Source organism: Rhineura floridana, chromosome 1 (assembly GCF_030035675.1).
Source record: "Rhineura floridana isolate rRhiFlo1 chromosome 1, rRhiFlo1.hap2, whole genome shotgun sequence".
In the NCBI taxonomy this organism is placed as follows: domain Eukaryota; kingdom Metazoa; phylum Chordata; class Lepidosauria; order Squamata; family Rhineuridae; genus Rhineura; species Rhineura floridana.
This window is the reverse complement of record NC_084480.1, coordinates 19,132,025-19,159,705: the sequence shown is the minus strand read 5'-3', so window position 1 is coordinate 19,159,705 and position 27,681 is coordinate 19,132,025. Positions and strand designations below refer to the sequence as shown.

Sequence of the window (27,681 nt, the reverse complement as noted above, 5' to 3'; positions counted from 1 at the left end):
ATAGATTACCCAATAAATAACAAAAGAAGGTGTGCTGGGTTTCCCCCATTCCAAATTTCAAGCCAAGGGATTTTGCAGGACTTTAGGCTCAGATTTCCTATTATTATTTTCAGTGATACAATTCTGGAGCTAAAACCATTGCAGCCCAATCCTATTCTCTCTCTCTCTCTTTACTGAGAAGAAAGTCAGATTAAGTTCAATGGGACCTAATCCTAAATAAGTATGCATAGGATTACAGGTAATGCACATATTAACCAAGCAAACCAAATCATTATATAGGTTTATTGTGATTTAAACAATTTGTACTGTTTTTAAAGCCATTTAAACCCTTTTTGTAAGCAGGGTGTAAGTATGTTAATAAACAAAACTGTCCCCTGGACAGTATTTTTAAAATACAAAATGGTGAGTTTTTGTTGCAGCAAAAGCCACTGTTTTTGAGAAGTAATCATGTAATGTATCTCCCATTTCAAGAAGAGCATTAGACAAATTAATAGATGATGGCTGTTAAACCTATTTGATCTATGAGATTCCAGAGAGCCATAATTCAGAGGCAGCATTCTTCTGCATACAGCAGTTGTTGAGAGTCAATAGGGGCTCCATTCGACATCAGATTGGCTCCAGCAAGTTTTCCTTTACAGACTGGTAATGATACCATTTTAACAAATCATGCAAGAGTTCTTCCAAGAACTTCAGTGCCTTGAATGGAGAATATCTGTACCGCTCTTCAGGCACTCTACTTATGTGTAAAACCAATGAGAGAGAAAGAGAGTGTTGGGGGGAGAAAACCAGGCATGAGCATTCCAGTCTCTACCCTGACTGCTGTCCCTGTTGTCACCCACCAGTTGGAGAGGGACTTGCTGAAACAGGGAGCCTCTGGTACTTATGGAAGCTCACCATGCAATTTCGAACCCTGACCTTCCAGAGTTCAAACTCAAGCTAGCAGCCTCCACACGTACGGCAGGCCCTGTGCTTCAGCAGTTTGCCCTCCACCTCATGGAGGTGACAGAATCAGCCGTGGAAGTACAGATAGGTATGCTCTCCCCTATTCCTCATGTGTAGATTGCTTGCGTATAAAGAACTTCTGGAAAGGACTTGTCTGAAAACATGGCGTGTGTCTGTTGAGTGGTCACCTTCAGAGGATGCCAAACACCCAGAGCAGCTCAGGACAGACAACTATTAAGAAAACTATAACGCCATGCAAATTGGATTATGTACCTTGTACTCCTTTGGATGCGTCCGAAGGAGCACCTGGAGACCGTCAAAAGTTGTGCAGGCCTGCTGTCTTCTCATTCATGTTAAAATTTCCCACATTGCTTCTGCTGGTTCCATACAAGCCGTGTTGCCATCTTGCCAAAAAGAACTGAGTTATTTAATCAGTCTCCATTTGAAATGACAAAACAGCAAAGCCTAAAGGACTTTTGAGTGCACCTCCTCAAAAACGTTCCCCATACTGTGCCTGATGAACCACTGTCCTTTAACTTGCAGCCCTTTTTTAAAAGAAATTATTGTCTAGGTATGATTTGACAGGAGCAAGGAAGTAGGTGTAGAGGTTTGCACTATGGATGTTATTCTAGACTTGGGGCTAATCTACAGGTGGGAGCTCTCCATGATCAGATTGCCTGATGTTTCAATTTTTTACCTTAAAGCAGCCAGTCAAGGCTATAATTCTGCTTGGGGAGGGGGGATGTTTAACCCTTTCCTCTTTGGACCATTTCCCAATCTGAATCCAGTATGTTGTCCAAGTTGTGCCACTTTCGAAGACATCCATATATTTTTAGATGCTAGCAAGTAAAGACATAGGATGCTCCACATTTTAAACATATTCTGATCATTTAAAGCGTTAAATTCACTACCATTATTAAAGATTTATGAGCAACTCTCCTGCACACTTGCTCATGACTTATTAAATAATGCCAGCATGATGCTTGCTGAGCTGACCCCAGGAATTAGAAATATGGCAAATTATAACATCCAATAGTCCTGGGAGCCTGCCATTCAACACAGTTGAAGCTGGAAAGCATATGGAAAGCAAAAATCCACGTCCTTCTACTGTACACATTAAAAAACAAACATAGTGAGCCAAGTTTAAAACAAAAAGCAATTTTGTCGCAAAGCCCAAACTTTAGCAATAACAAAAAAAATTAAAATATTTATAACTGCTTCCCTTAGGTTTTGTTTGAAGTGCTTGCAAGAGCAAATGTGAAAAAAATATGTTGGAATTAGAGATGTCAATGAAATTCTCCAAACTCAAGCTCAGAAATGTATTTTGGGGGTTTGTAAAAGTCCACCTTGAATGAAAGATGAGCTCTTAAAGTCCTAAAATCCTTCTCTTTAGACAATGTATAAATATGATGCAGGGCATCAATCTGAGGGTTGAGGGGACCCCATCCCCCATGGAGGATCCACGGGGATGGGAGGGCTTCTGTATCCCACCCTTGGATTCTAGCCTTGCCATGCCTTTCTAACTGGTCCTGTATAACCTAATGTAGCCAATCCACTCCATTAGATTATGTAAGGGTAGGTAGGCAGAAAAGATGCTACAAGGTTAAAATGCGAAAGTGGGGTGGAGAAGAACGGGAGCAGCGGTGTAGTCATCTGGGGTCTCAGGGGATCTTAGTCCCCTTCTGTTTTTGGAGCAGGGCCCCAGCAGTGTCCCTGTCTCCAGCATCCTACAAGCCACTGAGAAGAGTCTTCTAATGTGCTTCTTTGTCATTTCCTGCCAATTGGAGTGAAAGACGGTGAGTCAGCCACTGAAAAAACTCTTCTTAGTAGCTAAGATTCCCCTTTCATGGTTTTTGGCTCCCAGGAATGTCAGTTGCTGTGAGAAAAGGTATTAACAAGGATCTCATTCTCAACCCACCAGGGAAAAGGGGGAAGGCGCGTGCTGTGACTATCATGAAGGGACCCTGTACTTCTGAATTTGCCACTACCCTACTGAATGGGAGACATGCCAATTTCTAAGGACAGGGAACTTTTAATGTGGAGAAACAACCATATAAGGCCCCATCTAAAGTGATCCAGTCAGCACAGGCTGCTTTATTATTATTATTATTATTATTATTATTATATCCTGCTCTTCCTCCCAGCAGGAGCCTAGAACTGTAAACAAAAAAAGTAAAAACACTATGAAACATCATAAAACAGACATTAAAATATTGAAATAAAACATATTAGAAACATCTTTAAAAAAAAAAAGCCTTAAAAATCTTAAAAACAAATTCCAAAACAGACGCAGACTGGGATAAGGTCTCTACTTAAAAGGCTTGTTGAAGGAGGAAGGTGTTGCGTTTTACATTTTTATAGTGGGTCAGAGACAATGCTGTAGCATTGCTGATGCAAGGGACTTCCATGCACAAAATGTCTTCTTCCTCTCCTGTCCTCTCTAGCCCTCCCCACCCTCTGCTCTGCAGGGTTGGGGGACCCTCTGGACACAGCCAGCTCCAGGTTTCTTGGGGCCCCTGGGCACAGGATACCAGAGGGCTCTTTGGCCCCATCCTTTCCTTCTTAAATAACACCCCTCCATCTTGGCTCCTCCCCTTTAAACTAAAACAAATTTTGACAGATGTGACAACCACTTGTCAAAGAAAAACAACACAAACTTTAGAATTCCATTATGTGCCTTTATAATTGTTTTGTCAACCATATAACAGAGGTATAATTTAATCTGCCTTCCTATGCACACTTACCTGCCACCCTGGGCTCCTTTGGGAAGAAGGGTGTGATATAAACTGAATAAATAAATAATCAGATTCAAAGGAACTTCTGTCTCAGTAGACATGTACATAGGACTGTACTGTTGTCAGATATAGAACTTGAGGCATAACTTAGAAGTAAACCGTTAATGTGCATATCAGCATGCAAAAGGTCCCTCGTTCAATCCCTGGCAACTCCAGGTAGAGCTGAGAATATTTCCTGTCTGAAACTTTGGAAAGCCACGGCCAGTCAGCCTAGACAATGATGAGCTAGATTGGCTCTGCAAATCCTTCTCATTTGGAATACCAAAACTCAAGATCAGAGAAAATGTAGGGTTCCTAGAATAGCTTTTTGAGGGGAATAGCGATACAGGAGGCAGAAAGAAGAAGAAAAGATCCAATTGGACTTTGCTCTCTCTTCAGGGAGGGGGAAGGAAAAAGGACTCAAGGTAAAAGCTGCCACCACCACTGGCTGCAAGCAGGCAGATTTGATGGGGTTTAAATTTATTTTCTAAAAGGAGGTGGTGACAAGCACCATTAGTATATAGGTGCCATTTGGATTTTTGTCCTAACGTACATCTTTTTACACTTGCTTACACTGAACGAGATTTGCCATTTTAACGCTCATTCAGTCAGTTTTGAGAAATGCTTTTAGAGTTCTTCGTGATTCCTTTTAGTTTTAACCACCCTGAACAACTGTCATCAGCAGTAAACCTGACCACCTCAGTAGTCACTCCTAACTCCACGTCATTTATGAAAAAATTTCAAAGCAGGCCTGGGGAGTGGGCAGCTAGGTATGTCAATGGTTGGATTTGGTAAAAGGCAGCTTCAAATTATGTACAAATCCTTCCCATTTAAAAAGTATCTCTACCAGAACTGAAGAATAGGGAAAACACTTTAAAAAGGACATCTAGAGTTTCTAGTGTAGCATTTTTTGAGGGGTGGGGCAGGGACAAAAGCATACTGCAGACTTAGGTTTGGAAAAAAACTTTGACAAAAAGCAGAGGACACGTATCCAGTTATTTCCTCACTCACACAAATTTAAGACACCAAAAATTGGTGGGGTTTTGCTTGTAAATATTTTTATTTGTTTTAAAGTGCCAACATGGCAACCGACCTTGTGCAAAAACAAGACATTGAGTCACAGTGAAACATTGTGTAAAGTGTGCTACATCTTCCCCCCTCCTTTTTATATAAGTTCTTCTGAGCTTATTGTGTAAAAGAACTTTGTGGGGTGGCTTGTTTATGTGCTTAATGCTCCAAAAAAGTGAAAAGCCTCCCACTCCCAGCTGCAGATCAACAGGCTTCCTTCTGAGCAGGGCTGGAAGGAAGGAAAGATTGGTAGCTTTGCAGCGAGCAACCAATTCAGCTCCATGCACAGAGAATGCTCACTCTGCTTTTAGGAGGCATGCGCACAACAGAGAAACAAGCAGTTTCTGACATGAAGCCCCAACTCAGTGGGAGTGAGCTCCTGTGAGTAGTAAGGGCAATGGTAAAGAGGTCTAGAAACCTAGAAAAGAAGCAGTGTGTTGGGCAAGCAGGAGGTGCTTTTTTGCCTGATGGGGAGGTGGAGGGCGGCAGTGGCAGCATGGGCGATAGTGTCGGGCCTGCTTGGGACAGTGGGCCTCTGTTAGGTGGTGGGCCCTCAGGCTGGTGCCCCACCTGGGCCCTGCCTGCCATGGGCCCTGCCTCTGGAGAAGATGGAGGAGCATGCAGGGGGAAGAGAGGAAAAGGAAGTCCCATTGCACCCGTGGAACCCCACCGATGCAGCATCGGATACATACAACCCGTTGTATTTTATTCTGGGCAAGCTACCCAAAGAACAGGTGGCCATAAAAACAAATAAACCAATCAGGAGTGGGAAAGAGGATTAGGCAAATTCATGGGAGATAAGGCAATCAATGGTTTACAACCCATGATGGCTATGCTCTGCATCTATAGTCAGAGCCAGTATGCTCCCAAATACCAGTTGCTGGAAACTGCAGGAAAGGAGAGTGTTCTGCTTAGGCCATGCTTGCAGCATTCCCATAGATATCTGGCCACTGTGAGAACAGGATGCTGGACCAGATGAGCCACTGGTCTGATCCAGCAGGCTCTTATTAGGTTCTTAAATGCTTTTTACAGTAGCCTAGTTTCTACACACTCCTCTCTGTCCTCCACCTAGACAAGCAAGGGGCAGTATCAGAGTTCAAGGACACATTCTAGGCACACAAGAACAATTTGGGGGTGCAAAGCAAGGCCAGTGAGGGGTGTAGCCTGGAGCGAGTGACAAGGGCCAGATAAAGTTGATCCCAGGGCCTGAGGATCCCACACCTGGTATAAATTATTGCAATCTCTATTACACACAGAGATCTGCGCTCACCAACACAACAGTCTACTACTGATTAAAAATGTATTCTTTTAATTTTCAAAAGAACAGTGCAGAAATGAAACCACAGGATTACATTCCTTGACCATATTGTACAAACCCAGACACCAGTTAATAAAATTTGACAGTGTGTGTATATAATATATATATATATATATAGCTATCTATTTTGTTTTAAAGCCACAGTTATCCTGGTACAACAAAGTAATGACTGACATGGTGATGCTGGCATTACAGTCTATCAAGAGACATATAATACAAAACTTCCACGTTCCAAGAGTATAAATCTATAACATATACAGACCTGCCGCATAGACCAACATAAAACATGCTCTGGATAATTTGCCAGAGGAAACTCTTAAAAAAAAAAAGCAGTTGATCAATTAGAAGGTTGCTAGAGTTAAGTCAGAAAAGCAAAAGGATACAAAATCTGAAGAGGATCATTTCAATAAATATATTCAGGCAAGATACACCAAAGTACCTTGAATTATATAGTTATGTACACTGAAACCTTATTGTACAGGGAGAACAGGTAATTATAGGAAAGAAATGTTAAATAAAGAATAAATTTAAATAGGTGGTATGTAATTTAAGTGTAGAACATCAGTGATACCATCTGAACAAGTAGAGAGAGAAATGGGTTTGTCTGGGTTTTTTAAAAATGTAAATGTACGTACTTCTCAGGACTCCCTATACCCCCCACCTCACCTGCACCCTAATCTAGGCCTTATCCTATACAGATGGTGTGAGATGGGGAAGGCAGATCACAGTACAGCATAGTTAAATTGAAGTGTGTTTCTTGCAGAGCATACACAGAGTTATCATATGTTACTTGCTGGTGCAATGCTAACTCCACTAAAATACCAGGGCAGTTGCCTCTTCCTCCCTGTGAAACCTTGGCTTTTCTAACCTCACTTCTGTAACAGCAGTACACACAGCTCGATTCAGACTATGTTTTACTTGGCTTGCCCTCCAGGACAGGCAGACATTTCCCATCATAAAACACAATTAAGAGAGAAAGGAAAACATCTAAGAGGAGGCAGCTAGAACCATTTAAGACTCTTGCGCCTGGGGGAAAAAAAACTCTAAAAGGTTCCATATCTGACCTACACCATTCTTAATGTTGCTCAGAAGTTATGAAGAACAAAGCTGTTTTTTTCAGTTTTTGCTCAGTTTAACACCAGACCACAATTTGCTTCTAGGAACATAAGGCTTCAAGTGATAGCTCTAGCACAGGTGCAGGGAACCTGCTGTCGTTCAAACGTTGCTGAGACTCCCATCATCCTGAACCAATGCTCATGCTGGCTGTGGCTGGTGGGAGTTGTAGCCCAACAATATCCAGCAATAACACACCAGGTATAAGTATTGGTTTGAACATATCATTGTCTTTGTAGATCTGAGACATGGCTCTTTAGACAAGACCACAAACATACATTTAAGAAGATACTGGGTTTCCCCCCCAGAATGTATTGATCTAATATCTTTTTTAGGTGCCCCTCATGTCTGTCACCCCTCAATCACATCTAATCTGCTTAGTGGATACACTTTTACTCCTCCAGGACTTATCTGGACAAAGGCTCTTTCATATGGAGCCACACTGACGCGCATTCCCATGTTGCTGCAGTATGCAAAAGGATATGCCAGAAAACCTCAGACAGAGCACCTTTCCTCAGCCATTATCGACAACTCGTCAAGCTTGTGCAACCATCTTGCAGGGGTGATTTGGGCATGCTTTGGCTAATTATTTGAAAGTGCTCCAAGAAAGCAAAGCAGAAGTGCCTCAGGAGTTCCTTTTGGACACTTTTCAACTTTGGGGAACGTGTCAACTGCGAACATGGATGTCTCCCATGCTAACGCACACAAAACAAAGCTACATTTTGCTGCAAATATTCACCGCACGTTTCAAGGGACTCCACTGTTGTAGCCATAATTTTCAAACAGAGCAGAAGGAAGCCTGGAAGTGCCTTTTTATTTTCATACCCACTTTTCTATTGCCCTGACAATTATTTATCAATGAACTGCAGATGGTCTATTTAAAGTATTCCATTGTATGTAGGCTCATTTTGTTAAGCAGCCAATGTAAGAACTGCGAGGGCAAGATAACTTTTCCTATATGCAGATCCTGGTATCATCCTTGCACTTCCTGCTCCCCCTCACTTCCAGCTCTGATGACACAGTGAGGGGCAGGTGGGATCACAAGAAAGGTACTACAAAAGATGAGTGATGTGACATGGAATGAAATCAGCAGCGACACTGCTGAAAACCTCATATAGACTCTAGGATACCAATCACAACAGACTTCTATTTGGATTCAGCAGAGATGGGGAACCTTGGACCTCCAGGTACTGCAGGACTGCAGCTCCCATTATCCCTGGCCATATGCAGGCTAGGGCTGATGGGAGAGCAAGGGCATCTGGAGGGCCACAAGTTCCCCATCCCTGTTGTAGTGGATTAGCACAGAGCTGGAATGAGGCCATGCTGTGTGGCCAATATCTGCAGATGTTCAGCCTTGTTCTAATTTCTAAGAGTTAAGAAACACACATCACTTAGGAACAGAGGGGGGTATTCTTCTCAAACATCTTGATCCTATGCATGCAGGGGCCTAGTGTGCACAAGGAAAGACAACAGTGCCAGCTGCTACATCTTGTTCAATGTCAGGAAATATGTGTGCACAACAGTGAGAATGTAGTATGGGCAAATGAGCATGTGTCCATAGAACATCCACCCACATTGGCATTGTGCTGGGCCAGACAAGTAGACTGAGATAGTTGTTGGTCCTTGGTTCCCTGCACGGGTCCTACCACTACAACTCCTGCTGTGATGCTGCTGTCCTATCACTACTACTCTGTCTGTGATGCTGCTGACAGTGAGGGGCCAAGGGCAGATGTTGTTCTAGTAGGCAGCCCAGCATGGGGCAGCAGGAAGAGAGCATCTACATGATACTCAAGTATGGTTAGGCCTCTAAGTCCTTGCTACTTTTGAATGGGGGTGGACAGAGTAATCAAATATGCATGCCAGGCCAACACACATGCATATTTCTGGAATATCAGTGTGCCTGTCCCTCCAGCACTGGATTTATAGTGTCAGAACCAGTCAACCTAGATGCTAGAAAAAACTTCCAAGAACCAATCAAATGCAACCCTAAACAAGTATCATGGGATCCCTCAATTACATAAACTACACAACTGGGTGCTCCAGTTCTCTAGTGGATGACTCAATGGACTAGCCATTGATGCATTTTGGGGGAAAGTATTCACAACTGGGAATATTGCCAAGGTCAAAACTGCATTTTGCAAATCTACTCTTTTCAGCAGAAAAGCCAAAAGAAGAATAACAATAGTCGTATGTTTTGGGTGTGAAATCATCACAGCATGGCAGGAAAAGGAGGCTAAATATACCTTGCATCAACCTTCATAGTGCAGGATCACACCAAGCTTCCTATTCTCCCCCCACACACCCAATTGAAGCAAGACATTGAGGCAAACCATTCTGAATCCAAACAAGCACTTTGCTCCTGTTCTTCAGGTGGAAAGCTAGAATTCCTTGGGATAACATGGACTGGTTCAGTACTACTGAAGCAGCAAACATTGGCAACAAAGATCCTACCTTTGGGGAGAGGAACTAGTCATGGATCTTTTTTCTTTTTAAAAAAAAAACCATTTATCATGACTTTTAAAAAAGCACCTCTTGGAATATGGTTCAGTCTCTGTCTGTTTCAGAAACTTATACAGGTATGGGTTTTCCTCTATCAGTAGAACTGGAGTGTGTAAGGAATCTTGGAATCCAATAGAATACAGGGTTCCTGTACCATTTGAAGAGTGTTGGAGAAGAAGACATTTCCAACTGGTGCAGCTTCAATTGTAAGCTCCACCTGCCAAAAAATCCTTTCTCTCCACGTCTTTTAAAACAGGGATGGGGAACCCATGGCCCAGATGTTGTTGGACTGCAGCTCCCACCATTCCAGACCATGGGTCATGCTGGCTGGGACTGATGCGTGTTGTAGTTCAGGTTCCCTATCCCCATTGTAAGAGATGTGTAGGAATCCTGGATTCTCGTCCCCGTAAAGAAGCCACACTTGCCAAAATTCCTCTTGATATGGAGGTTTTAAAAATACAGGGGGCTCGTTTTGAATAAAACATCTCCAAATTTTACAGGGAGTTTAATATTAAATACAGCAAGAAGATAGAATGTTGGACTTCCTAACAGATACAGAGATACTAGAGAAGCCTTGCTAATAGCTCTTGGAAAGGAGGGCTATTGGCCCAAGGCAAAAAGGGAGCAGGCTGCTGTTAAGAGCCCACGCACTAGGCACGTGGTATGTTGTCCCACCTTTGCTTTAATGTACAATTTCAAAAAAACAACAAAATTCTATGAACTGCTCTACCAGTTCAGTTATACCATATTTGTCCCCCTGGAAGACATCCTGCCAGATGGTTTGCCAGGTCAATTGCATGCCGCAGTCAGGCACAATCTCCCATTTGCAGCATCCCAGCAGCTGCAATTTCCCAAGAACACACTTCCTACCTCCTTGAGAAGCTTTTCAGTGCAACTTTCCACACAGACAATCATATTATGTTCATGAACTGGCTTCAGGATTTTGGGGCCCTCTATCACGAGTGCATCATTTGAGCCCCCTAAATGAGTAAGGGATGGAGGGGGCAGATTTCAGAGAGAGCATCTCAGAATCCACTGCCCAGATGATTTTAGACAAACAAGTCAAGCTGCTCATGTCAATTATTCTTAAATGCCACTTCCAACCCTCCATGTTTAACACGTCCAGAATTCTACATTAACAGGGCTGCCCAGACATAATCTTGCCCTTGATCTACACGAGATCACACCTGTATTAATCCAGAACAAAATCTTGGGCCAACCTAGTCAAGATGAAGGATAATGCAAAGACTACATGGTGCTCAAGGTTTTTTGTCCAGCTTCTCCCATGGGATCTTGCTGGCCTCAGGGCCATACTTGGAGCAGCCATATTGCTCTATGACTTTACCAACAAATACTTTACTGTGGCACCATATTGAAATTATGGGTAACAGAAGGAACATGGCAGATTTTTTTTTAATTTCAGAAGACACATTTTAATACATCACAGTCCTACCACATTTGCCCTTAACAGTTGATAGTACAGCTACAGTAACTGAATCACCCTTTATATGACCACCTCTCTGTTCTTAAGCCTACCTTGCCAATTTTAAATACTTCAAAGTGCCAAGCATGTATTATGCATTTTACCAAGGTTTTGGTTTTGTGGTGCTCCATCCTCCAAATCAACACTTTCACATTTATTAATTGAGCCACTTGTAAACTAAAAATAAAAATCAACACAATGAGATAACTAATTAGAAAAGTTAACTGCATTCATATGGACCTGAACAGATGTGTTTTCTTTTTTCTTTCCCCTACATCAAAAGAGACTCCTTTAAAGCATTACAGTTCAAAAGTCACCAGGCAAAGCGTTCGTAATTCCCCTGCACATATTCTTGGGAGACAATGCCTACATGCTGGCTTGAGTATCTGAGGGGCAGACAGTATCTTTTCGTTTAGAGAAAAAGGTTCACTGCAGGATGCATACATTCTTTTTCAGCATTTTACTAGAATTCCTAAACATCTTCCTCCTCTCCCCCACATCCTTCCAATTCCACTTGACGATCAAGTCCAATGTTACATAGTTCCCCAATTTTATTCTGGAAGAGGATCCAATATTCTGAGCCCCTCAGGACATCAGTCAGCTGAATGTAACAGCAATGACTGCTTGGCATTTTAAAAAAATACAAAGACATTTATAATAAGCTACACTAAATATTCATTTGCTTTTTATAAATTGTATTTAGCAAATGCATAATGTACACTGTAATAGAAGGCAACAGGACTAGAAGGGATTGCATGGGCCTACAAGGGTCACCCCTTGTCTTACCATAAAGTTATCTCCTGACATTTCAACAATCCTCTCCCAAGCAAGTCTTTCCTCTATTTACTAGCCTAATTGTATTGAGAAGACGAGGGCCTTTGGGTTTTCTATGAAGATGCCATTGTAAAGAGAGCATCTGTGCAAACACGGAAGCATGACTCTCTCAGCATTGGAAATAATCAGCCTTGCTTAAGACAACAACAGCTGCCCCACATGGACCACAGGAGCTTCCAGGGTTGAATTTAGTAATTGGTTGGTCTGCCATTTTCTGATAGGAGAATTTCTTGTTTGTTCTCCTCCGGATGCAGGACTAAATCAACACGCACATTTCTTTTCTTCTGATTTTGCTGATGCCAGCTTCCCTGAATTTCCTCCATTGGCCGTGTCCGAGACTTGAGTCTTGTCCACACACTGTTCCATACGTTTCATTATCAAGTCCAAGAGCGTTTCCACTGCCTTGTCCACATTTTGGCCGGTAGCTGCGCTTGTTTCAAAGTATGGGATGCTAACATAAGAAAATAGTAGAAGTCTTTGTCAGATGGTACATTTTGAAAAGGGAGTCATTTATGATAACGTATACCCTGCTCTTCCTTGAAGAAACCACTTATCTACAGCTCCCAGGAGGTCTTCCCTCAAGGCAAACTGCTTTGCTTTTGCAGCAACAGAACTGCAACATGGGTCTTTAGATCTCCTAGGCATGCCTGAAAAGGCCTTGACTTTGCCCTGCTCTTCCACCTACATAAATAAGAGTGGAAACCAAATTTTTAAAAAGCTATTATTGCAGAGTCTTGTTCTAAGAGTACCAGATAAAACAAAGACTCAGCCCCACCAGATTATAAAGGAAAGCAAGGTGTGCAAGACAGAAAATGTTGCACCTTAATCAAACTTCCAGTTTTAACCAACTCAGCATTTTTGGTTTTATATTTCTCACATCCCAGGAGAGAAAAATGTATGTAAAGTCTTACAGCATTACTTTTAACTGACTAATGTCAGTTGGAAAGCTAAGCATACACTTAATTCCATTAAAGGGACATAACGTTTCATGCATTGCTTATTTATTTATTTAAAATATTTCTATCCCACCCTTCTACCCTACAACAGAGCACTCAGGGTGGCTACAATAAAATAAAACACATATATAATAAAATACACAATAAAAACACAAACATTACAGTAAATTAAAATGCATAAAATACTATTAAAATACATAAAATGCATTATGCATACACATATAAAATGCATTATGCATACACATATAAAATGCATTATGCATACACATATAAAATGCATTATGCATACACATACAAACATACATACATGTATATATGTGCATACACATATAAAAGAATGAGAATAAAATAACTTAAAAGATAAAAATAAAAGATAAAAAACTTTGAACAGTGTCAGGCTGACCCATCAGTCCCTCCCAAAGGCTCTCTGGAACAAAACAGTTTTTATAAGTTTCCGGAAGACCATCAGGGAGGGAGCAAAGCGGGCTTCTTGGGGCAGGGAATTCCAGAGTCTGGGAGCCACAATTGAAAAGGCTCTCTCCCGCGTGCCTGACAATCTAACTTCTTTCATTCCAGGCACGCAGAGGAGACCAGAGGCAGATGATCTTAAATCCAGGCTAGGAACATATGGACATAAGCGGTCCCTTAAATACACTGGTCCAAGGCTGTTTAAGGCTTTAAAAGTCAAAACCAGCACTTTGAATGGGCTTGGAAACAGTGGAGTCGATAAAGCACAGGGGTGATATGCTCTCTGCACTGTGCTCCAGTTAACATTCTGGCTGCTGCATTTTGGACCAACTGTAGTTTCCGAATCGTTTTCAAAGGCAGCCCCACGTAGAGTGCGTTAAAGTAATCAAGCCTCGATGTCACCAATACATGTGTCACCGTGGCCAAGTCAGCTGCTTCCAGGAACGGACGCAGCTGGTAGACCATTTTGAGATGGCCAAAAGCACCCCTGGCTACCGCAGCCACCTGATATTCCAGCAGCAGGGCAGGATCCAGAAGAACTCCCAAACTGCGGACCTGCTCTTTCAAGGGGAGTGCAACCCTATCCCTGGGGCAGTTTTCCCCTTGACTACCAGTACTTCCGTCTTGTCTGGATTAAGTTTCAGTTTGTTCGCCCACATCCAGCCCTTCACAGCCTCCAGGCAACGGTTTAGGGCGAGCATCCTTGTCCCATCACTGGCTCAACTGACTAGCCCTACTCAAAGTAGACCCACTGAAATTAATACGCCTAAATTAGACATATGCATTAACTTCAGTGAGTCTGTTCTGAATACCACCCATACGAGTGCTGAATACTACCCACAGATTCCTTCTGACTAACTGAGACAACACTGGCTTACCCATACTTGTCCGCTAGATCTTTTGCTTGTCTTTCATTGACCTCCCTCTGATCTGACAGGTCAGCTTTATTTCCAATTAATACAATGTCTGGGCTCTCACAATATGCATTTGCTTGTAGTTGACCTAAATTAAATAAAGAAGCCTGGGTAAGGGATATTGAAAATGCTATCTGGAAAAAGATTAGCAAAAACAACTGTTTCAATAATAAGCACCAAGACCTTCATGTAAGGTTAAGATTATATGCAACAGAAATGGAATGATTAAGAATTTTTGCTGCCTCAGGGTACATTGCAACATACAAATAATAAAACTAGAGAGGCAAAAGGTTTAATTCACAAAGGCCAAGTAGCATGGAATTTATTTGCTATGCTATAGTGGCAACAAAATATTAATAATCTGCATGCATGCAGTGCATTTGAAATGCTGAAACACTCCACACTGTCTCAGTACTCCTTTCAAATCCTGTTAAGGTAGGCAAACATTATCATCCCAGTATTGCATATACAGACATGGTGATAGTTGAGGCTTAGAGAATAGGGGCTCATACTAACACTGGATCAGACCAAAGGCTTGCCTTATGCAATTAGCAGCTGGTTTCCCATAAAGGCCAGCTAGATGCCTACAGAAAACCTACAAGATGGACCAGAGGGTTAAGGAGGCTGCAGCGATACAGGGCAGCATGCTGCTAATTGCTCCTGTCTGAAAGTTCCATCCTTCCCACCACCACCAGAAGGGGACTGACTGTCATATGCTGAGAGTAAAGAGTAGACACACACACATGTGCAAGACTGGAAGAGGAATGAATGCTTAGTTATGTCATATTAGTAAACCTGATAATCTTTAACTGTCTCTGCTCAGTCAATAAACCCCAATTAGTTCATTCATCCCATGTTATTGTATGTGGAACATCTCAGCCAAGCTCTATGCAGATATAGTCTGTTATAGTGGCACCTTGTGAGTTTGTGGCCAGGGCAATATTCGAATCAGAGACCTCCTGGCTCACATTTCCTGGATTAAATGGGGGGCGGACTTTTCTTTCAAGAGCCCTGGGTGTCTAATACATGCACCTTACTCTATGTCAGCCTTCTCCAGCATCAGCCATCCTCAACATGAGGGCCCTCAGATGTTGTTCAACTACAGTTCCCAGCAACCCTAATCATTGGCTATGCTGGCTGAGTTTGATGGGAGTTGTAGGCCAAACCTGGAGGGCAGCAGGTTAGAGAAGGCTGCTGTATGCTGTCTTGCCCAACTCACTTTTAAAAAGCCAGGGTGGAGCACGCTTTTTAAACAATATTCCAAGCACGGACAAAGATTCTGTCTTATACAGCAGTAGTCCCTGTATGAAGGATGACAGATGCAATATAGTCTAATCTAAAAGCACTTAAGGCTGCAAGAGGCAGCTGCTCCCGCCACTTACTCATCCAATTTCTGACATTTAAGAAGCTCTGTTGACTGGTGAGATCAAACATTAACAAGAAGCCCATGGCATCTCTGAAAAATGCTGTTGTGAGACTTCTAAATCTGCCAAAAGAAAGAAAGTGAAAGGATCAATATACAGGCAGAGATCGGGGGGGGGGAGGACACAGGAGGTAAACATTTCTCTGGCGCATTGTTTAATCGTGTTGAAATCAAAAGACAAATCATCATGGAAAGATGTAACACTCTCCTTTTTGTAGGAGCAGGCAATAAATGCACAGTTTCACAATTATTTTAATGGTCCTGTACAAGGAGAGAAGCCAAGAAGCCCTCCTGTGATCTGCAATGCATCCCCAGTGCTACACTTATTTGCTCACATACATCTGTTCAGTTACAGGCATGGCTATAGAAATTTTAAAACTCTGCAACAAGCCTGTACAACTCACACAAATTGAGATAATTTTCGCACATTTGCATAATTGAGTCCAATTTTGCTATTAAGGGGATGAGCAAATGAAGCCACAAAGGCCTCTGAGATTTCAGCTCGCATTACCAACACACCTTCAAGCACAACTCTAGACTTAATGACAATGAAAGTGGGATGTCATTTTGTTTAAGTGAGAGCTGAGAATGATACCACATTCTGTACTTCCATAGAATTGTCACAGCCCTGTTAGTATCTAGTTGCTCACATTTATCTTTACTAGGCCTGTCACCCAATTAAATATATAAAAACATAAGAAAAGTTTTATTGGATCTGGCCGAAAGCACATTTAGTCCAGCATTCTGTTCTCACAGTGGCCAATCACATGCCTATAGGAAGCCAAAAAGCAGGCCCTAAGTGATTCCCAGAAACTGGTATTCAACGGCATACTACCTCTGACAGTAGAGGTAGAACATAGCCATTGTCTTCCATGAATTTGTCTAATCCTCTTTTAAAGACATTTTGTGGGACTAAGGCTGCAATCCAACTTGCAGTTACTGAGGGGAGTTGGATGCTGTAAAACTCCAAGCTGAGCTGGCTGGGTCCAGGGTCAGCCAGGCTATGCCAGCATTAAATCCCTCAGCCTGGCTTAGCCAGGGCTCAGCCGGCCCAGCTGAGACCGGCATAAGTGAAGCCGGTGTAAGTTCTGAAAAAGGGGTGTTCTGGGGACAGGGGAGGGGCCAAGGTGAGGGTACTTAGGCCACATCCAATTCCTGTTTGGAGCACTCCTGCAGGTCCCAATTCAGGCAAAGGTTATGCTGGGGAAAAGGTCAGTCTAAGAAAATCAATACAATAGTCAATGGAGAGGGCTCACTCCCCAGTCAGGGAACTTGGGAGAACAGGCTTTACTTTCTGGTCCCTGTATGCAGCTCCCAGCTGAGCCGGCATTCAGCCAACCAGAAGCTCCTGAACGGCAATTGGGATGTGGCGGAGCTTTACAACGGCTTCTCTTGCACCAGCACTATTTATGCTGGATTACCCTGTGAGGTATTGGCTACATCTTAGTCAGCTGACTACATCTTAATCAATCAATTAATTAGCTTAAAATTCTGTATGAATAAAATAAGTTTTGAATGAAAACATTCTCTGTTTGCTTTTAAAGATGATGCAAACACCAAAGCCAGCACCATCTGAGAAGGTCCCTCTCAACTCTTGTCATTGTATGTGGATGTTACTGGATCCCAGTTGGGTACTTGCAATGTGAAATGGTAGCTTCAGTTGCATAGATACTGATAGCGAACTGAGAAACCTGGGCCCACCATTCTGCCAGTCCAGCTCCAAGGTAGTGGTAAAGCTGGAACTAACCACAAGATGATATCATACTTTATCAATACCATCTAAATAATTCATCTGTTAAGGGGGTGACCCTTAATAGTTGTAGCTTCCTGGCATTTTGGAGCTTGAGTGAACATGGAAAACCCTTTACATGACCTGTTAAACTGAAAGGTATTTCTTTGTTAATTGAATGGTATAATTCTGTGTAATTGTTGTATTCTTCCCTACCTTTCTCCAACCCCCTGTGATTATTCTCCTTGACTCCTGGGAGCAGGGAATGGTCTTTGTTGCTCCTATTACTCTGCATGGGGCTACATACAACACTGGCAGTTCTATATAATTAACATTTTGATTTGTGACTCTTAAATCTATTAGACACACTCACAAAGCGGCTTCCTAGACAACAAAGTGAACAGCAGCTCCCAACCCATGTAATCACAGCAAACACAATTCATTTCACAGGTGACTGCAGATACAATTTCTCCTCCATAAAGGATGGTCACATCCACACCATATGTTTTAAAGCACATGGTTACTCCCAAAGCAGGGCTGTGGAGTCGGTACACCAAACTTTCCACTCCGACTCCTCTGTTTTTCTACTGTCCGACTCTGACTCCATCCAAAATTGCTTCCAACTCCACAGCCCTGGAAAGGGTTGTAAATGTCTTTTTAAATTGGAAGCTCTCGTAGGAGCATTTTTATCGCTGCCTGAATATGCACTGATCTTGGCATCACAGCATTTGTCTTCATCTGGGTCCTGTGTCATACACTGACACACAAAATGTTTTCCATCTTGAGTTATGGTGAAATGCTCAACTACAGCTGACTTCATGGGAAGCTTCTTTGACATTCTGAATTTATATTTTAAAAAATTTGTCAATCAAAATTTATTTTGAAGCCGGAGTCAAAGTCGGTACATTTCTACCGACTCCAACTCTGACTCCACCCAAAATTGCTTCCAACTCCGACTCCACGACTCTGACTCCATAGCCCTGTCCCAAAGAGTCACAGGAACTGGAGTTTACCCTCACACAGCTACAATTCCTATCACCCTTAACAAACTACAGTTCCCAGGATTCTTTGGAGGAAGTCATGTGCTTTAAATGTATGGTGTGGATGTGGCTAAGATTGCAAAGTTTTTTAAAAAAGAGACAAACACATCAAGGGTAAAGCAGACTTGGCCCTTTAGATGCGGCATACACTACAATGACTTCCCAGATCACTGTTGAAGTGCGCTTGAAAAGCAAAACACCACCATACAATAGTTGTTGTCGCACAATGCTTGATGGATTCATATGTGCTACTGTCCTGTACACAGTTACCAGGCACAAGTCCTATTGGAATCAATAGCACAATGTACCTAACTTTAATGTAGGAACAAGGCCACTAAAAAACAAATAAATTTGGAAGTGTGTGGGTAGTGTCCAGGTAAAGATCAAAAACCAGGAAGGGACCGCAAAACTCTTCAGGGAGTAAGGATTTTGTGCCTGTAACAGCTCCACGCCTGTCTCCCTTTTGCAATATAATTTTATTAGCAAAAAGGAGCAGAAAAAGGGCTGCCATGCAATGAGTTGCACTTCGTGATATGGCCATGATGGGAAGATGTGCAGAATTTGCCATGGGGGCACCAGTCTTCTTGGTGAAGCTAATGTACACACTCACGCTCAATCAGATGAACGAATTGTTCTTCTCCTGTGCATGGAAAGATGATATCAGGTGGAAAGATGATATCAGGTGGGTAACTAGCTCCAACTAGTGGTTGAAGGCAAAAGAGTACTGCTGACGTTTTACTGTAGGTCCGTTCCCAGTCTGCGCCTGCTCCGTCCACAGTTTTCTCTTTTGCCTTCACCGAATCTGGTTGATTCCTCTCTGTTTCCGTCGGTTCAGGCTTGTATTGTTTGTCTTTTAAGTCTTACCTGTTGGTTTCTGCTGTTTCTTGCCCTCAGTATATGTTTTGTCTTCCCCTGCTGTTTAAAGTTTAAAGTTTAAAAACAAAAAAACAAAAAACAAAAAAGCTCCTTGTGTCTTTTCTCGGTGGCGAGGAGCATTCAGCCCCTCCCCACGGCTCCTGGGGCCGTTGGCCTCTTCAGGCTCCCTCCCCAGCCGAATTTGCTACTGTTCCTCCTAGTCAGCAACTCATAGCGTCGGCAGCATTAGCCTTAGAGGCGAATTTCACCGGAGCTCGGAACTCAGGCCCACGCCTCGGATTTTCGCGCTCCCTTTCAAGCGGCTTCGTTTTCCCTGCTTCATAGCGGGGAGGGGCAGACGCACAGACGCCATAGCAGGTCGGCGGCAACAGCTTCTAATCTTTCTGCTTTACCTAGCCGCTTATTAGACAGCGTTGTCGATCATTACCAGCGGGAGCCTTCCATTCATATTTTCATTAACCCCGTAAGTCCCGCAGTGTGTGCCGGCTATGGGGAAAGCCACACACAAAACAAAGCACCTCTCAAAGGGGTCGAAAGTGCTTCCCCGCAAGCCAGCGACAGGCGCAGTGCCAGAACTCAGTCCCATCCTGGGATCAGAGCAGGCTCATTCTTCGGGGGATCATTCTGAAACAATGGTGGCCCGCCCCTCTACCGTCAGGCACGAGGTGGCTGAGGCTCAGGTTTTGGAGGGCAGGGTGGCTGCAGAAGGCAGGATTCCTGTTCCACATAAGGGAACCTGTAGAGAAGGTCAAGATTCCTACCACCACTCAAGGGACCAGAGGGACCTGGAACCCCTGTCTGATGGGGAAGGTGGCCAGTCTCACCCTTCCTTAGATGCTATTTTTTCTAACAACTCCTCGCCCGAGGCCTTCACAGGGTTTTTAGAAGAGCCAATCCCTGTCCAACAAATTCATGATGCTGGTGGGCACAGGCTTTATCCATCTCACACTCAAGCTCGCCCTATTCAGCTGCAGCTTTCAGCACATTCAATTCAGCAATTAAAAGAACAGCTTAAGGATGCCCTTTTAATGGATCTGACTAGAGATTTGTCTTCTCAAACTGCATCAGGCTCACAACCCTCAAGGCACCCGAGGGCGAACACACACCCTTCCCCGGGCCGCACATCCCCAGACCCCTATGCTGCATCGCAGGGCAGACACCTTCAGCTCCCAGAACAGGAGCTTCTAGACACAGAAAATGACTTGATTGTGTTGGATGAAGAGGAATGGAGTGGGGAATCAGAATCTAAGGAGATTTTATCTACTAGAATATTTCAAGAGGCTCATTTCCTTCCTCTGCTATGCAAAGCGATGGAGGCTCTTACCCTCGCCTCTACAGAGGATCCTCCTACTCCACCCTCCTCGAGAGTCTCAGCAGTATGTCCAGATCCAAAGCCTAGGTCTAGAGTATTGAAGCTTCCTTCTCTTCTCCCCAAGGTGCTCAAATCAGAATTCGACATTCCCTTGCAATTCAAAAAATCGGTTTCTGTAGCCAACAAATATTATACACTGGAACAACCGATCATGGATCAGTTGAAAGTCCCGCTCATAGACGCGCCTATAGTCAATCTATTGAACCCATCATTGAATCCTAAAGACTCAGACGCTCACCTTAAGGATCCTACTGAGCGCAAGATGGACCAGGGACTTAGAAGAGTGCATGAGGCTAGTGCGCTTTCAATCAGGGCAGCAGCAGCCTCTTCTGTGTTTGCTCGAGCCTCCCTACTGTGGTTGGAAGACCTGCTAGATGGCCCACAGCAGGATGCAGCCCGGATACGCAAATCTCTGCTGAAGGTCTCTCGGGCAGTTACCTTCATGGCAGATGCGTCAATGGACGCCATGCAGTTTGCAGCTAGGTCTCTCACTGCAGGGATCTTCACGCGAAGGACCCTTTGGCTTCAACATTGGGATGCAGACCCTGCAGCTCATTCGAATCTTGCCTCGGAACCCTACGTGGGTGGCAAATTATTTGGGGACACTGCCCTTGCCAACATATTAGAAACCAAAGAAAAGAAAAAGTCCATGCCATCCACCAGAAAAAGGGAGGATGGAAGGACCTTTCGCCGCTCATTCCATCCATATCACTTGTCGCAGTCCTTTCGGGGCTCACGTCCCTTTGGAAGACAGAAGGACGCCCACTCCAGCCATCCCTTCTGGAACAGACAGCGCAACCAACTTAAGTCCCAGCAACACCTCCCAGGTCGATCCGGCCTTGCATCCCAGGCACGTGGAAACAGAAATCAGTTCTGATGCCTCCACCTCGCCGGTGGGAGGCCGTCTCCAATGCTTTGCTCACCGATGGGAGGACCTATCCTCCGATCGCTGGGTCCTCCGCACTCTTCGATATGGCCTTCGCCTGGAGTTTTCCTCCACCCCCCCGGCGAGATTCCTTCCATCCCCTGTCAGCAAATCCACACAAAAGGGGCAAAGTTTTGAGATCAGTTTCCCATCTCCTACGCATGGCAGCTATCGAGGAAGTACCTCCAGGGGAGAGGTTCCTGGGAAACTACTCTCTGTTCTTCACAGTCGACAAAAAAGAAGGTTCATCCAGGCCAGTATTAGACCTCAAGACTCTAAATTGCTTCATAAAGTACTGCAAATTTCGGATGGAGACCTTACTTTCCATCAAAGAAGCGCTGAGGCTAGGGGACTTCCTCTCATCTATCGACCTGAAGGAAGCCTACCTGCACATTCCAATTTTTCCCCCTCACAGAAGGTATCTGAGTTTCGCGGTGGGACAAGACCATTATCAGTTCAAGGCCATGCCCTTTGGCCTGTCGTCCGCTCCCAGGACATTCACCAAGATAGTGGTTACCCTGGTGGCACACCTCAGGACACAGGGGATTCATATTTTTCCTTATCTGGATGATTTTCTGATCCGCTCACCATCGTTACACAAGGCATGGGAGGACCTCCATGTCACCCTGACCTGTCTAAAGGATCACGGTTTCCTGTTCAACGAAGCCAAGAGTCATCTCTTTCCGTCCAGATGCATCACACATTTGGGAGCGACTATAGACTCTCAAAATGGCCTCATTACGCTATCTTCAGACAGGATCAGCAAGATCCGCAAAGTGGTGTTGCATGTGCTATCCTCCACCTCTACAGACCTGATGGAGTTGGCAGCACTTCTCGGTTTGATGGTATCCACGTTCCAAACGACGCCATGGGCACATCATCATTCCCGCACTCTTCAGTGGGCGCTGCTGCCATTCCAGAATGACATAGCGTCCAGACACCACCGCATGGTCGCTCTGTCGCCACAGGTTCGTCAGTCGCTGTTCTGGTGGACCCAAGAGCCCAACCTGACGCGAGGCGTCCCTTTCCAGGATCCACTGCACACCCTGATAACGTCCAATGCCAGCTTATCCGGATGGGGAGCCATCTGCGACGGGCAGATGATTCAAGGCATGTGGTCGGCTCAGGAATCCGCACTGCCGATCAACCTACTCGAACTACGGGCAGTTCGTCTGGTCCTCAGGCACTTTGCAAACACCAGACGGTTAGGGGCAGTGCTTGTCAGACCAGACAACGTGTCGGCCAAATCGTATTTAAACCGTCAGGGAGGCACACGCTCCCTCATTCTTCAGAAGGAGGCCTTTCTCCTCTTCCAGTGGGCGGAGCCCAATATCATATAGATAGCGGCAGAATACCTCAAGGGGGAGGACAACAGCCAAGCAGACTGGCTCAGTCGGGAGAAGCTGATTCAAGGAGAATGGAGACTTCACCCACAGTCCTTCCGTCAAATAGTGGAACGTTTTGGCCACATTCAAGTAGACCTCTTTGCCACCAGTGCCAACCGGCAGGTGCAGAGGTTCTTCTCCCGATACGCGTCACCAGGCGCGGAAGAGATAAATGCCTTGACTTCCCAGTGGCCTCCGGGCAGACTATATGCATTCCCTCCAATTCCAGAGATTTCCAGGGTACTCAAAAAACTTCGTGCCGAAAGGACAGCACTTCTATTGGTGGCTCCATGGTGGCCAAGGAGACCTTGGTTTCCAGACCTTCTCGACCTGTCGGTGGAACCACCATGGAAGATTCCAGCATGAACGGACCTGCTCTCTCAGGGACAGCTCCAGCACCCAGACCCAGAGTGGTGGGCACTTCATGTCTGGAACTTGAACGGAAGAGACTCTTGAAAAGAGGCATCTCTCCGCAAGTAGTAGAAACCATGATGGCTTCTAGACGCCCATCCACGCTCAGAATTTATGAAAGCACTTGGAAGGCCTTCTCATCCTGGTCGCAGAAACAAGGGGTTCTTCCTCGAAAGGCGGGAGTAAAAGAAATCTTGTCCTTCCTGCAAGATGGCGTATCTTTGGGTTTCAGACCAAACACCCTGAGGCGCCAAGTTTCAGCCTTATCGGCAACCCTCTCCAGATCCCCGGATAAGCCAATCGGATCTCACCCCTTCGTCAAGTGTTTCCTCAGGGGAGCAACAATAACTGCACCTCCTACGGTGCATCGCTACCCAACTTGGGATCTGCATAAGGTTTTGTCAGCCCTTCAAAAACCTCCGTTCGAACACCTGAGTCAAGTTTCTCTCTGTCTGCTTTCCTTTAAGGTCTTGTTTCTCGTGGCCATTACTTCGGCCCGTCGAGTGTCTGAATTGAATGCCCTGTCTGTCCATAAAATTTTTTGTGTATTCCATAAGGATAGAGTAGTCCTCCATACTGTCCCTTCCTTTCGTCCCAAAGTGTTGTCTGCCTTCCATTGTCAGCAGGAGCTGGTCTTACCATCCTTCTGTCCAAATCCTGTCCATCCTTTAGAAAAAGCCTGGCACTCTCTTGATGTGAGAAGAGCCCTTAAAGTTTATATTTCCAAGACTAAATCATTTCGGAAAACAGATAATTTGTTTGTCTCCTTTCACCCAAAATCCATGGGGAATAAAGTCACCACATCTACACTAGCCAGGTGGATCAAGGCATGCATTTCCTTGGCATATGCCTCTCTAAGATTATCCCGGCCCGCCGGGTTGGTAGCTCATTCTACTAGGGCGGCGGCCACATCAGCGGCCTTTTCCCATAATGCCTCTCTGGGGGAGATATGTAGGGCAGCCGCATGGGCCACTCCCAATACCTTCATTAAACATTATAAAATAGACTCCTATGCTTCAGCCGAGGCAGCCTTCGGTAGGAGGGTTCTACAGCATGTCCTCTCAGATCACTAGTACCCATAGCCCAGCAGTATTCCCACCCTACATGGGTCAGCTTTGGTATGTCCCACCTGATATCATCTTTCCATGCACAGGAGAAGAGACATTTGGTCTTACCGTGAAATCGGTCTTCTCTGTGCATGTCAAAGATGATATCAGGGCCGCTCCCTATGACGGCTGGGCTGCCTGTCCAAGCGCTGTTAGACCTTGAGCAGAGAGTGTATGACTACTGTTGTCTTGTCTTTTTGTGGTATTATTTCATTTCTTTCTGTTTGCTTGTTATTAAAAAACTGCGGACGGAGCAGGCGCAGACTGGGAACGGACCTACAGTAAAACGTCAGCAGTACTCTTTTGCCTTCAACCACTAGTTGGAGCTAGTTACCCACCTGATATCATCTTTCCACCTGATATCATCTTTGATGCACAGAGAAGACCGATTTCACGGTAAGACCAAATGTCTCTTTCATCAGTCCGTGTAATAATGTCTAACCTGCCTAATGGCCTAGCAGCATCTAATAGAGACCCTTTCATTTGCTCTTCTGGTTATCTCAACTTCAGAGACATCGGTTCTCAAGTATTACCTTTCTTGCCCAGCTGTGTCCCAGAGCTGCAGATGGACTTTAAAGGCTTTCCCAGGAGAGCCATTTGACCCTTGGCTATTGTATACCTGAAACACACCAAACAAAGCTTAGCTGTTTATTTAGACAGAGCCATAACCATTTGCTCACCTACTTAATACACTTCCATTTAGTCTGATAACAACACCATGCCTGATTGGCAGAACTGAGAAGGCAAAATGCACATGGATACGGGGGGAAATCAACAGGCGCTGGAGTGGTCATATAGTTGTTGCATCACCAAGAACATTATGGCAGTTATCAATGTCACATGCATGGATTATGGTAGTGAGAAAGCCAGTGCAGCATACTCTAGCAGATACAGCTGGAGAGACCTGGGTTCAAATCCCGCTTGGCCACAGAGCTTACTGTTTGAGTCACACTTTCTCTGCTTACTTCAGAGCTGAGGTGGTGATAACACCAGGAAATCCTATGAGGTTTGGGTGGGATATGAGAGGCCAATGCTGCAGAATAAACTAAAACAGAAGCCTGAGCAGAGAGACCGCACTTGGGCATGCAACATGAAACAGTGCACATGCGGGTAACAAATGGCTCTACAAGACTGTTCCCAAAGCTCTGAAAAAGCTATCACACATTGTTAAGATACAGAAAAAGGACCAGTTAAAGCTTGATATAACAAATTCATTCAAATCAAAAAGGTGTGTATGTGCCATCTGAGTTCAGCCACAGTGTATTTACTCCCCTGTGCATACATAAAAGACTTACAGGTCACTCTGGTATGGAACAAGATTCAGAATTCAAGGCAAGTTTGGCCACCTTAGAGGAGTGTAACACATAGTCGAAGAAGACAAACAATTGAATCAAATGTCACTTATGGGGACTCTATGGAACATGCAGAATGGAGGCAAGTTCCAGAATATGGGGAGAGGTGAGCACAAGGAAAATCAGCATGGGATGGCGGAGGACAAACCTGAGGAACTGAGTGGGCAAAAGGGGGACTCTGAAAAAACGATACTTCAAGATTTCACATTCCTACTCTTCACCCACTTCTTCCAAGTAAATGCAGACAGATATATTTTTGGGGAGACAAAATGGCACTTGAAAGACATCTCGGTAAACCACAGAATGGTGAATTTCACCTACAACTCTCTGTCGGGGATCTGATACAGGATAACAATAGTTCATTGCAACACAAGCAAAGGTTGCATGATCAGAATAAGTGGGAATGAGTTGCTCAGGTTGGTGTTTAATTGGTAGCAATGATAATGAGGTTCATTAATCTCCTTATCTTCTTCATTCAATCTTCCATGATGATATGAATATTTGCATTCTAGGGATGGAAAGTTCTGTTAATTTCAGTTCTCTCAGTTTCTCATTTTTCCAATCTTAAATTTAGTTGTCCACATTTCTGCAGCAATTTGCAATTTTCTTTTTTTTAAAAAAACCTCATGTAATATTCTCTAGCATTTTAGTGAGATTTTTTCCTAATAAACACATTTTTGTAGGCAGTTTTGACTAACGCACTATATGACGAGAAATGGCTTGCAAAAATGTGTGCATTTGTGTATGTTATTTTCACTCATGTATTCATGTTTATGCACACTTATTCCTAACACATGTATTTTTGTAAACATTGTTTGGTTGGCAAATCGCATTGCAAAATTTGAATAAGTGCAAATTTCCAAGGATGGTTGCATTTTGATTCTCATATTGTTTCAGAAAGTGCAGATTTGATAGATTTTGCTTGAAATGGAAATTGAATAGAATTTCTCACCCATCCCTATCACATACCAATTTCATTCGTCCTGGAGCACAGAAATGGAGGTAGAATGGTAAATTATTTCTCATCCTGCAAAAAATATCTACCATCTCCCAGTCAGGATCCAGACACTTGTGTGTTCTGACTTTCATATGTGCAGTGGGCGCCCTGAGCTTCATTGCCTTCACAAAGTAAATCCAGTATACACTGAACAAGCTGCTTCTGAAACCTGGGAGAACTTCAGGAGCATCTTCTAGCACAGCACAGGGACTAGCAGTCCAGGGGGTGGGGCGGAAATCCCCAACACAGATGTGGAAGTATAGGCCAAACAGCTGTTTGCATACTAGAGAACGTGAAATGGTTGTTTAGAAAAAGCTCTGTTATGTCCCACCAGTAATCAGAAGATATAAATGTGTTTCTCACAAAAAGTAGCAGGATATTAGGCTTAATGTCAGTGGAGGCTGGCGGCTCTGACGTCAGTGGGACAGTGAATCCGCTTGGACAGCTCCTTGAAAGTTCAGACTAAACCTGAAGGGGATTCACTGCCCCACTGACATGAGAGCTACCAGCCTCCACTGCTTTATGCACTGTGAATTAGTAATAAATTGTCTTGACCTTTTAAAAAGCTGTACTGATAGATTACATAAAATAATGCACATGTGTAAAAATGCACATGTAAAAGAAAACACGCATAAAAAAACTATTTTGTAGGCAATCTGAGTCTCTATGATCGCTATAATTTTACTGTCGCCAAAA

The 27,681-nt window shown here is 44.0% G+C and overlaps 1 protein-coding gene across 6 annotated transcripts in view; it reads right to left on the bottom strand.

The window, feature by feature from the left end:
* Nucleotides 1-6,131: 6,131 nt before the first annotated feature.
* The window catches only part of RAB27B (RAB27B, member RAS oncogene family), a 188,071-nt gene continuing 166,521 nt past the window's right edge, over nucleotides 6,132-27,681 (bottom strand). For all 6 annotated transcript variants that reach the window (XM_061614823.1, XM_061614815.1, XM_061614807.1 and 3 more), the window contains 4 exons: nucleotides 25,170-25,255; nucleotides 15,752-15,855; nucleotides 14,334-14,457; nucleotides 6,132-12,482 (listed from right to left, as the gene is read on the bottom strand). In XM_061614823.1, the coding sequence (XP_061470807.1) occupies nucleotides 12,293-12,482; nucleotides 14,334-14,457; nucleotides 15,752-15,855; nucleotides 25,170-25,255 (504 nt within the window). In that variant the 3' untranslated portion in view covers nucleotides 6,132-12,292. The remainder of the gene's footprint in view (nucleotides 12,483-14,333; nucleotides 14,458-15,751; nucleotides 15,856-25,169; nucleotides 25,256-27,681) is intronic.